The sequence below is a fragment of the Diceros bicornis genome, chromosome 41 (assembly GCF_020826845.1).
Source record: "Diceros bicornis minor isolate mBicDic1 chromosome 41, mDicBic1.mat.cur, whole genome shotgun sequence".
Classification (NCBI taxonomy): domain Eukaryota; kingdom Metazoa; phylum Chordata; class Mammalia; order Perissodactyla; family Rhinocerotidae; genus Diceros; species Diceros bicornis.
The window spans coordinates 7286079-7298941 of NC_080780.1; the positions used below are offsets into that span (position 1 = coordinate 7286079).

Genomic DNA, 12863 nt, shown 5'->3' on the forward strand with positions numbered 1-12863 from the left:
AAGTCTCTGAGGATGTCTAATTTGTTAGTAGAGACAACTCCTGTAAAAAAAAAACGAAGTTCATTCCACGAAAAATCACGGGCAGAGAGTTGATCCCAACTCTGGGGCAAATACTGGAAGAACATAGACAGGGCTGATGGGCTCAGAGGTCATCTTCATCCTCACTTGACTGCCGAGCTGACCAAAGCCCAGAGAAGGCAGGTGACCTGCCACGAAAATTCATAGTGCTCTGTTTTCTACACTAACAGGAGTACTTTTGAGAATGGATCCTACTTCACAGCTATACAACATGTACCCTGCCATGCGCACCAGGATTCATGGGCTCACCACCCCTCTGACAGGTAGGTAGGACTATCTGTGCATGCATGAGCAAAATATAAGGTTTGGCAATGTTAGGTCGACTCTTAAAAGCCAAGCAACTAGTTAGTAGTGGTAGGATCCCACAGGTGGGCCTGCCGGTTCCAGAGCCCCGCTCCCCACTATGCTCCTCTCAGACTCAGTGGTACCTCAGGGATGAGGGGAGAAAAACATGCCCTGCTCCCGGTTTGGATGAAGCATGAGGTTCCAAAGACTCCCTGATTATCCTGGCTGTGGCCACAGACAACACCAACTCTCGTATCTGGATAGAAATCAGCAAGATTTTACATCAGGGGCCAACACCAGCAAAGCAAACTAGGACTCCTACACCAGCTTTCCTGGGGGCACAGAGTTAAAACGTCTGATTACTTTCAGCTGTAGTGCTCGGTGTAGATCTGCGCGCAAACCAACAGAACACACCTGGAGATTACTGTAGAAAGCCATTTTTCTTTATGTCATATAGACTAGGAAGGAAATGCTGTAATGTTTCTCTGCTCTCATAGATGCTAACGGCATAGGCCAACCTCAGCTAAACTCATCTTGTGTGGGGTGGAGCAGAAACGGACCAATAGCCAGCCTCTAATTTCCTGCCTAATGAAATGTGAACTTGGCATTGGAATTGTCCTTAAGATTGAGGAGCTACACTTTATAAGAGAGTGTTTATAACAACATGGGGAAATGCTTGTGATAAACTGTTAGGTAAAAACAAATAAAATAAAAATACTATGGACACTACAATTAGATCAATCAGATAAAGATTTGTGTGTTCATATGGACAAAGCAGGAACAAAATGTGAAAAGTACAAAAGAATTCATTCATTTTGGTGATAGACTTATGAATTATTTTTTTTATCATTCTACTCTATTTGTATTAATGTTCCCATTTCTACTAATGTCACCATTGTGTAACTGGTGCTTAAAATTACATAAAAGGTGAAAAAAAAATTGATGGGCTCCAGAAAACTAACCTGCCTTTCTATATAAGAATGAAGAAAGGAATTATGACAGGGTGGTGCTGGTGCAGAGATGGACAAATAGACCAGTCCTATTGAAAAGAGTGTGGAAACAGACCAGTGCATACACAGAAACCTGATGGAGGACCACAACAGAACTAGGAGTCAGTGGGAAAAACAGGTTCCTTCTTCACACCACACTCAAAAATAAACCCCAAGTAGGTGAGAAGCCTAAATGTGAGAAAATAATACTAAACTTTTACAGGAAATTCAGACAATCTTTAGTCCCTCAGGGTATGGTAAGGGTCTCTTAAATATGCAGAAATCATATACATTTGGAAGAGAAAGGATGGATTCAACAATATTAAAATTAAAAAGCAATTTTTATACAACAAAAGAAAACAAAGTTAAATTTAAGCCACAGACTTAGAGACTCTCCGTGTGCCAATAACTGACAAAAGAGAAATGAATAATTTTTTAAGATGTAACATCCCAAAGTTTAAAAAGGGAAAAGTTTATGAAAAGGCAATTTGTAGAAGAGGAAAATCAAATTGATAATACACATATGGCAAGATGCTCATCCTCTAACCAGAGAACTGTAAATTAAAGGCACATCATATGCCATTTGACACCTGTATGACTAGCAAAACTTAAGAAGTCTACTAATTCCAGAGATGGGTATAGATGTGGCATGACAAGCCATTATAGACCACTGGGGGGCGTTACACCAGACAATCATCTTGGAGAGCAATTTGTCAATATTCCATAAAGTTGAGGATGAGTTTTTTTGAAGGTCTAATAATTTTTCTTCTAGAAAACTCTCTGTGTGTAAATAGAGACATCTGTATAACTTGCTCATTTTTTCCAGTGGTGAAAAGCCTGAACAACCAAAGTGTCCATTAATTTAAAAAATGGATAAATAAACTAATAACATGTATTATCATAGATAAATCTTGAAAACATGATGCTGAGTGAAAAAGTATACTAAGAGTATGGTACCATTTACATAAAGGGTAAAAACAAGACAATATTATGTATTATTTATAAACACCTGCATATCTAGAAAGAGCATGAAGACATGATTGTGGACAACAAACCCCCACATCAGGGCGTGGTGACTTCTGTGGAGGGCGCCTTGCATAGGGTAGACTCTTCATGAATATCTGTTGGGTCACCATGACAAAAGACTTCCCTCCTTCGAGACTAGGATGGGACCTCCCTTTCCAGCTGTCTCGTGACTCACCTTGGCTGCCAGTTCCCAGAGACGTTCCTCTCCCCCGAGGGGCTCTTCTGGGGACCCAGTTCTGGGGTTCCAGCTAGGTCCTGGTCACTGCAGTCTTCCTGGTCTGTGGCCCACTTATCTTTGAACTTCATGCTGTCATGTTGGAAATCCAGAGAGATGATGTCTGAGGGGGAACTCATCACTCCTGAGTCCTCAGTTGTGTCCTCAGACGCAAAACAGCTGCTGACAGAAACAGTCTCCTCGGCGTCTGGCAGCACTGGTGGGACCCCGTCCACGCTGCGGGGACTGCTGGGCCCCAGGGGCAGGCTCACTGGACAAAACACGGCAAGGACAGGTCAGCCAACGCTTTAGTTCCTACACTGCCGGACAAGAGCAAAACCAACTGCCTGACTCCCTTGAAATGTGGAATTTGAGGTGTAGGAACAAAGGGGGATCCAGTCAAACACAACAGCTGCCTCCAGAAACGCGGTAACTTGGATGGAGCCGTATGCATATGTGTGATTGAGAGCAAAATTCTTCCTCAAAAGTCAGCGTATTATGAATCAGCCTTTTGAATTTTTATCCAGTATGTGCCTATGGGCAAACACTTTTAAAAATTCAGACTAATGACATAGTGAATGCAGTTGTTTCTAGTCTGATCTTTGGTTTAACTGAAGTAGTTTTTAACTGAGTTCCTTTAAAAAATAGGGGTTTTAAAAATATACGCAAACTTAGAAATAAATAATACTACTCGGGAACTTCTGACAAATATTCCATAGGAAGATCTGAAATTCAGCCTAAAATATTAATGACACTCTTCGTCAGCATCTGGCTCTTCCTTCATTTTTATACATGAGACAGTACGTTTTGGTTTAAATAAGAGATGATCTTGGAAGAGAACCTTCAGGTAAAATTAAGAATCACAACAAAAGTATCCTTGGTTGAGGTCACCTGGCCCCCGAGCACTAAATGTGCTTTTCTGCGGCAGCAGCAGTGACACGCACAGAGCTGCGACTTGCTCTCAAGGCCTGAGTGCCATCACACTCAAAGTTAATGATGGGGACACTGCAGCCATCAGGCACAGGCATCCAGCTTCCTGGAGATACATTACCACTAAGTAGAGTGAGATTACTGTTTCTCTCTCACTGAACTTCTGGGTTTTCTAAGACCATGGAGAGCCCTACGCGTGGAGAAGAAACTTCTCACTGTGCTAAGCGGGGAGGACAGGAGCACACAACTCTGAGCCAGCTGGATACCAGAGTTGTTTTATTTTAAATTTAATGGAGAAATAGGTTTTAAACTTTAAGACACCTCAGGCAGGACACATGATGTAAGCCCTGTTCACGGTGGCCCAGGAAATAAGGTCTGTGTTGTGTTGTAGTTTCAGTGTACTTTGTTTTAAAATCATTCCTTCAATAAATGAATAAATGCCTAAAATGAGTAAACACCATGGACACGCCGAGTACACACTCCGCATGATCATGCACTGAGAGTCAAGTGACAGCGTCATCACACTCAACATCGCTGTCATTGTAACTGGACAGCAGACTAGCAACATAGAATTAACAAAACCAAGAGAGCACCAAGGAGCAATTTCCTTCAGGTGTTGGTTTATATGGGGTTCCAAGCTCAAATAAACTCAACAAAAGAACCAAAATGTAAGAAAAACAGACATTTCACAAAGGAGCTCCCAAGTAAAGAACAGAACACAAAGGAGGAATTGTTTCGAGAAGCGTAAATGCACAAGGCAATGTATCTGAATGCAGTGAATGCTTTCAAACAATGACCTCGTTCTTCTAGCTTTCTTTCCGGCTTTTGTTGCAAGACTCTTAATTAGAGGGCAAATACGGAGAAGAAACAGTGCCTACGGATTAATACAACCGAAACCTTTTCTGCTAATGGTTTGCTGATAAGCTGTCACACCTTGGACGGTCGCCGCGGCTCTGTCCACGCAGCCTGGGCCTCGGCCCTCAGATGTCATTCCACGGAGCCACACCCGACTGCCGACTCCACTCAGCGCTGCTCCACTGCACAGCCGGCAACAGCAGCCCAGGCAGCTGCGCCAGACCCGTTTCCTGCCTTCCCTTTTGTCACTGTCACTGAACAAGTAGGTCAATCAAACTAACACTTTTCCTTCTGCCTATGTAGTATATAAACAGCAGGACACAGCGAAAAAGCATGCAGGTTTCAGGTCACAGAGGCCTGGATTCAAATTCTAGCAGAGCAGCTGGCTGACTGCCTGGGGCAGGTGTCTGGACCGTGCCCTCTGTCTCAGTTTCGTCTGGACTGCGGCAAGGACTGAATGTGATGCCAGTCCACAGTGCAATGCCCATGGCATGCCTCCACTGCTGGGTGGGTGCCAGGATGGAAGGGCCCTGTGACTGGACCTGAGGACACAGATTTCCAGTCCAAGAGTCTCGGCTCTCTGGAGACTCAGTTCATGAGGGGACAGACACGTACACAAGGACCCCCAATGCCATATGTAATGCCAACTCTAGGTGTGTTTGTATAGGTAGAGTGGGGCTGGCTGGTCAGAGGGAGGTGTCAGCACACGGTAGGTACTAAATAAGTGCTTGGTTGAGCCCTGCTCCCTCTCTCATCACTCCAGCAGGTGTCAATAAGTGTGAAGTAACCTCGAGAGATCTGCTCCCCAAAGTAGAACTCTCACCTGGCCCCCAGTGGAGACATTAGGACCACCTGTGGCGACCAGGTTTTCCTGGCTCACACATGTGCTGGGAACTCAGAATGCATCAATGGTGGAGGGGGCACTCCAAGCCCACCCACCCCCACTCCCTTTCTATCCAGGTATAAGATCAAGAATGCTTCTCTGGGCTTGCTTTATATCCCTCAGAAATTTTGAGGTAAAAACAAGAATTTGAGAGTCACTGCTCTAAATTAAGCCAACTGCAAACCCTAAGTCAACAAGGTGTGAGAAGTCTGTATTCAGTGTGTACGTGTTAAACCATTTTGAAAATGTACAATGAAGAGTGCTATTACCAGAGCTCCCCTCTTGTCCAGGAGAGTCCTCCATTTCTCATGGATAACCTTCCATAGGGCCCAGGTTACACCGTCCTCAAACCCATGTGACAGGTGTTCAGCGAGGGCCCACCCCGCACCTGCAGCAGGGGCCAGGGAGCCAGCGCTGGGCAGGAGCAGGTAGGGAGGGCTGCTCTCACAGAGCTAACCTGAGTGTAGTGAGGGCGGTCACACAGGAAGGGGCAGGACAACTGCAATGCCCGAGGGACAAGGAACTCGAGGGCAACGCCATCAGCAACAGGCGGTGGGTGAGGGCCAGGGAGGACAGGAGAAAGGATGGAGGGATGCCTGCACCCAGCTCAGAATGCAGGGCGGGGGTGCTGCAAGCCAAGACATGTGTGGACAACTCCTGGAAACTCTTCTGGGGGAGCTGTCAAAGGAGATAGGAACAAATATTCCTGCGAGGCTCCCAACCTGGTTGGTAGTCAGTTTTCATTTCTTTCTGCAGTCAGCTCTGTCAGGCTGAGAATCCTTTGCTTGGAATCACACATCCCCATCTCATTCACCCTGCTTCCACCTCCACTTATTATCTTTTCTCCTTTTGGCTGGTTCCTATTATAACCCCAGGAGCTATAACATGTTTTGACAATTTCTGAATGAGATAATGGTGCAGGAGACTTTTCTTTTCTTTACCAATTCTAAACAGAAGTCCAAAACATAAAAGGAAAACTTGAAGCTGCTTTGGCTGTCATGAGATTAGAGGCCCAGGTCCTGTCCTCTGGATCCTTCTGTGTACCTGCCTCCTAACCTCACTATAGCCCTTGAGGGTCTCCATGAAGCCAGTGGTTGAGGGACACCAGCCTGAAATCCAGGGGCAGCAGGAGAGGGACTGAAAGGAAGAGATGAATCCCACAATCTGCTCCAAGGTCTGCTCTGAACTTGGAACAATCCTTCCCCTTTCTGTAAAGTAAGGTGAAATTATCAGCTCTAGAATCCCTTCTACCTAGAATTCTACCATTTTTTGAAATTCTAAGTCAAAATATAGGATGTAAACATTCTTTTGTCAATTGACTGGTGACTAATTATGAATCTTAAAAGGAATACCACACTGCCTTTATCTTTTCTGCTATTTTCTGTTGGCCCTACAAGTGTGAGTCATTATTTTTGAATTAATTAAGGCACTGGCAATTTGCTCTTCTCTTAAGATGTGAACAAGCTTTTTGAACTAAAAAGTTATTATTGCAGGATTTTTGCAAATGTGAAAAACATACTTAATTTTTCTTTGGCAGAAGCCTACTATAAATTCATGATTAAAGTCTCTTCCAAATGAATAGCCACAGAGCCTAAGTGAGGAATACTAACCCTTCCATTGTCCTCCAATAAATTATATAATCCCATGGTTCAAATGCCATTATATCTAAATGAGAGCTTTGGAAAATTCTCTAGCTCAAGTATAAAAAAGAAAATGCTAACTTAAGGCTACTAATCCCTCAAGTTGAACATAATCATTTTCAGTTCAGTACTAGTTCCCCTGAGTTTTTCTTTTACAAAGTCTCCTTCCCAAAATTTCAAAGTGCTAAATACAAATATCTTCCAAGTACTTTTGTAATGGATTCATTTTTTTTGTTACTTTATTAAATGCAAATGCAAGATGTTGTATCCTATGATATCGTTTATTTGCTGGTCATGACAAAAGGAGATTTCTCAAGAGTCAGTTTCACCATGTTGATACAGCCCACAGAAAATGTCTCAAAGAAAGACAAAATACTTCCTCATCCCACACTGAGGCTATGAGGCCATTCCCAGCCAACAGGCGATGCTCATCCTTCATCTCAACCTACCTTGATTTAGTTCCCTACGTTCCAGGCACTGGGAATAAAAGGAGAGATAAGGAGCTACTGGTAAAGTGCTCCTGAACTGGTGCTGCAAACTGACAGGATGTGTGTCAATAACTTTTTCATATACACCCGCAAATAATTCTGAACAACCACGTACCCCCTTACATTTTTAATTGACATCTGAAAATTTCCAACACGAGTTCAGTTAGTTGCACCAGATACAATATCTACTGTGTTGTAAATATTAACACTTTAAAAATAAACCTGTTTCATCATTTTAAAAAAATGTAACCAAAGGAATCAGAATATGATGGTATTTGGATGCCCAGACCTCTCCGCATAAAAAGGAGCAAGCAGGGGCCGGCTCCATGGCGTAGTGGTTAAGTGCGCGTGCTCCACTGCCGGCGGCCCAGGTTCGGATCCCGGGTGCGCACCGACATACGGCGTCCCACATACAGCAACTAAGAAGGATGTGCAACTATGACATACAACTATCTACTGGGGCTTTGGGGAGAAAAAGGGCAAAAAAAGGAGAAGGATTGGCAATAGATGTTAGCTCAGGGCCAGTCTTCCTCAGCAAAAAAAAAAGAGGAGGATTGGCAAGGATGTTAGCTCAGGGCTGATCTTCCCCCCCAACACACACACAAAAAAACAGGAGTGAGCAAGTTCTCCTTTCAACAGGCCAAGTTTTAAAGCATGCTCTTCTTTCTGGGACTTGTTTCCTTTCTACCACCCCACAGGATCTCATCCTTATTGAGTGTACTTTATGCTTGAGAGTTCTTGTATTGATCAAACTTCTTTGTATAAAATAAGTATATAAATTAAAATTTAACTTTTATTTCCTCTCACCATAACATGGTAGCGTTTTTTTTTTCTATACCCAGTAGTTATCATTGTGATAAATAATAGGAAATAGCCAATAAAAATGCATAAATATTTTAGAAATTTAGACATTTGTTAAATAAAAAGGTAAAATGTCACTGGAGATGCATCTCATAATGAGCTGGATGAAGTTTTTTCAATTACTTCCTTAAAAATGACTGGACTGCATGTTGCTAAAATGAGGCAGGTTTTGGCATAAATGCAGCTCATGGTTTTCCTTCTTAGCAATATTAAGCACCAGGAAGCCTTGTTCACAACGGTAAGTAGAGGTGAATTAAGAGTTTTGTTATAATGGCATCACTCCACTCAGTTTTTGAAACTTTTCCTCTGTTATGTATCACTTAATTGATCTGTCACAAAATTTATGTTTAATGATCTATTAACTGACAACTCAGTTAGATTATTTGTCAATTTGGTTGGAAAGAAAACTTGGAAGCCACCTGATATTCAAAAGGATTTGCTGCCAAGTCATTTGATTTATTTACCTGCTCAACACTATGCCAGGAATTCCATTTGTCCTTTTGTCAGGCATCAGGAATAAGGTCTGTCCATGTCAGGGAACTGCATCCTAGTGAGATTCCTCCTAGCTGAGAGCTACGCCTGTCTTTTGTGAGGGAGGAGAAGGGCCTTCCTAAACATGGAGTTGGGGGGGCACTAGCACTGATGCTGCCCACAGGTGAGTTTTCAGGCACCTCAGTTTTAGCAACGAATACCTATGGAGGTACAACATCTGGAAATGGATTCCCTTGGCAAGTCTTGGTGTTCTCCTAGGAGAATGCGTGCCCCAGCTCAAACCCGCCAACATACACAATACAGTTCAGTCAGTGTAAGAGCTGGGGTGGGGAGCACACGGAGAAGGCCACAGGAAAACAGAAGTGGGGTCATTTCTTCTAACTAGAGGAGGTGGGAAAGTGACCGCTGAACGGGTCTTGGCACAAGAATGGTTTTGGCAGGTGGAGAAGGACAGTCAGATCAAAGAATGGTCAAAATGACAGAAACACGAGGCTGAACAGGAAACGTCAGATATTGTCGAGTGGGTGGACTCCATAGTGTCTCGTATGGTGTATGTGATCACATCTGTGTGTGTGCACACACGTGTGCAAATGTTCAGGAGCAGGGGTGGAGAGCTTGGGTTTAGCTCAGCCTTCAAGAGGCCCTCTGTGACCGGCAGCACAGGCTTCTGTCCTGACTGCTGGCCCCATCCCGGCTGCCCTCTTCTCCTCGCAGTGATTCCTCAGGTCGTCTCCTCAGGTTTACGTATTCATTCCTCTTCAAATGACAGCCTCTGTAGCTGGATGGGCACTGTTTAATATTTTATGATAGTGTTCTTGTCCAAAAGTCCCATAGACCGGGGCCCCTCAAAAATACTGCATAATGAAGATGCCAGTACAGTCAGTTCAGTATACAGCATTCTTTCTCTCTCTCTCTCTCTCTATATATATATCTATATTATTTTTTCAAGAAGGCAGGATAATGAAGACTTTGAAAGAGTTTATGGATCTAAAATAGACCTAGAGTCTCTTAAGAGCCAAGTAATGTCGTCTTGGTATCAATCAACCCACCTTTCTCCAAAGCCTGAAGTATAACTCTGATCCCAGAATCCTCACGTGCCTATTAGAGACTCTGGGCAGAGAAAATCCCAGTTTTTACCACTGTAAAACAAGGCTGTGTTCCAAGTACTTTCTTTTACAGATATATATAGGAAACAGCTGCTGCTGTTGTCCTCCAGCACTCCCTCCCTCCCTGTTTGTGCTAAAAGAATTCCTCCTTCCTGCAGCTAACTTAAGTCTCAACATGTGCCCCGAACTGCCCCTGGCAGAGGGTGGGCATAAGACGAACCACAGCCTGGCCAATCTGAACCATGGACACAACGATAGGTCCAAAGATGGGCACATGTCCTAAGCTGGATCAATCAGGGCCTGTCTCCTGACCTTCCTGCCAGAGCTACTGGGAAAGCGGTCTCATGGGGCTGGAACCAATGCAGAGGGGGAGTCTGGATAAATGGCAGCCATTTGGAGTAGCACGTGGAGACAGCTTGTCCATGGGATGGAGAGGAACACAGTGCTTGGGCTGGTGCACTCAGCCACGATCATAAGAATTCATCTCTTGGAATTCCTAGTTATGTGAGCCACCCACTCCCCTGCAAAAAACCATTTTTCTTAACTAGTTCAAGACATGTTTCTGTCTCTTGGAACTAAAGAGTCTTGTCTAATAAATGTCTAAATGGCCCTAATTTTTTCAAAATATACGTATATAATATTAAATATCATAATGTAAAATATATTTAATATAAATATAAAATATATTAATACATTTATAAATATATCTAAATATTAACATAGTTAATATAATATATACATATAATTATAAATATAATATATAAATTATAATATGATTATAGATATAAAATATAAATATATATATTTTTTACATTATGTTGTTTCCATTATGTGAACTTTTATTTTAACAAACATTTTTATTAAACGTGACAGCTGCATATCATATGTTTCCCCTTCCTAGATTTATTTTCCATTATTTGGATTACACATTTGAGTAATTATATTTTCAGAATAATCTAGGTTAGGATCTAGTTTACTCTCTAAGCTTTCTTGTGTCTGAAGGTTGTCTTCATTTAATCCTTGACTATGAGTACAGCTAAACTGAAGTAAGATTCAGATCAAAATCCTTCCTCCTGGAGACTGTATTCTCAGCTCCACCGTTTTTCAGCATCCTGCCTCACAGATCAGAACCCACACACCAGCATGATTCTTTCCAACTATATATAGTCTTACCCTAGAAGCTAGGAAGATTTTCCTCTTTATCTGTGGATATCAAAAATTTCACCAAAATTTCTAAATGTGTATGTCTCTAAGAATGGACATTTAATTTCCAAGAATTTTTGGATGTTCTTTTATTCATTTATTTTTCAATAATAGCCTGCTCTTGTTTTATATATGTTGCTAATCTATTAAAATTTTCTGAAGCAATGACCCAAACTATTTATTTTAAAGTTCTGTTCTGTTTCCTAAACTCACTCTACTTCCTTGGAGTTAGTTTCTCTGATCAGTTTGTCGTCCCTCTTTCATGCATTACAAAAATGTTTAGTGATTCTTGATTGGTTTTCATGTGTTTAAATGAGGGGTCAGTAAGGGTAGGGAGTGGATTTCTTTTGCACATGTGAACATCACTGTTTCCTTAGGATAGAACAGAAAGCCTTACAGCAGATTGGGCTGCACAGAATTCCCCGGGGCAGAGGGAAGTCGCTTTCTGGGGAGGACTCCATTCAGGTGGGGAGGCCAGTTTCTCTCAGCAGCTACAATGCTGACTTTGGTTAATGGTCCTTTGACTCAGTTCAGCCATCTTGAAACTGCATTGTGTTTCATGTGCCTCTTTTAGCAAATAGCTAAACAGGATTCCTCCCCCATGCTGATCTCATGGCTTTAAGAGTAGCCTAAAATATTAGACCATGGGTAATTACTATCAGATAGTACAGTTCAACACTGATATTTAAAAACCACATAATGGTAGTTGGGTTTTGACATTTTGCAATGCTCAAGTGGATAATATTTACCTGCCTCCTTATTTAGTCCCATTCCCCCTGCAGTGTGGATATCGTTATTCCTATTTGGCAAATTATAAAAGAAGCCCCAGCCAACAAACTATTTCATCAATCCCTGACTGTATGTGTTGCAGAAATATACTCTGCCAGGCCCATAAATGGGGCAAGTCCATTCAAAATCACACAAAATCATGTCTTAGCCGAGAGTCAAATTAAGGTTCTTTCACCAAGAAAATGTTAAATGAATCTTACTGAGAATATCTACATTTAAACTTTTCTAAACCAAAATATTTTCTTCCATGTTCTGTGGAATAAATCATGGTTCCACTTGTCTGGGGATTTCAATATATTCTAAACTATTTCTGAGAAAAAACATTCAGTCCTTTCTGATGCGTATTTCTGGGGCCTCACTTCTGAAGGGAGCAGAAAGTGTGGGGAGTAGGATGGTGGGTTATGCTGGCAAGCACATAGCTCTAGTTCTCACCATCAAAAGAGAAACCCTGTCTCCAGGTTCTCTAGTATATTGCAGCACATGAATTGTATTTAATCAACACCTCAGAAAAGTTGACATTCAGGGACTTGCCAAGTTGCCCAAGGGACTCAATGTTGAACTGACTACAATTCAGGTCTGGCGTGAAGCAAAGGTGAGTCATCTCAAAGGTCATTTGAGATAGGCAATCTAAGAAACATATTGTCCGCTTGCTCTGCTAGTCTCTTCCGAGTTCTGTCCTGGTATCATTAGAGCTCCAGAGAACAAAATGTGTGTTCTCTTTTGCTTGGGTTTGTATAGCCATTGCTACTGATCTCAAGTTGTCATGAAAGTGACCAAATGAAGAACATTTTTGCATCTCATCTAGAACTGCTGTAGGAGACATTATCTATCATAGTACTCAATGTCTTTTATAAAAGTATCCACTTTAATTTGTCCTAAAATTTAGATGGTCCTTTTTTCCCCTTTTGATTGAGTGAATGCCTGCTATCTGACCGACTGTCCCTGCTGCCCGCTATTTTGCCTTGGAACCCAGGAAGGTCAGAATCAAAGTCAGTCTTTATTACGACTTTTGCATGGATTCTCC

General features: G+C 42.3%; 1 protein-coding gene across 6 annotated transcripts in view; it reads right to left on the reverse strand.

Annotated features, from left to right (window-relative positions):
• COBL (cordon-bleu WH2 repeat protein) overlaps nt 1-12863 on the reverse strand; it is a 271535-nt gene that overhangs the window by 34637 nt on the left and 224035 nt on the right. For all 6 annotated transcript variants that reach the window (XM_058534817.1, XM_058534815.1, XM_058534814.1 and 3 more), the window contains one exon: nt 2554-2863. In XM_058534817.1, the coding sequence (XP_058390800.1) occupies nt 2554-2863 (310 nt within the window). The remainder of the gene's footprint in view (nt 1-2553; nt 2864-12863) is intronic.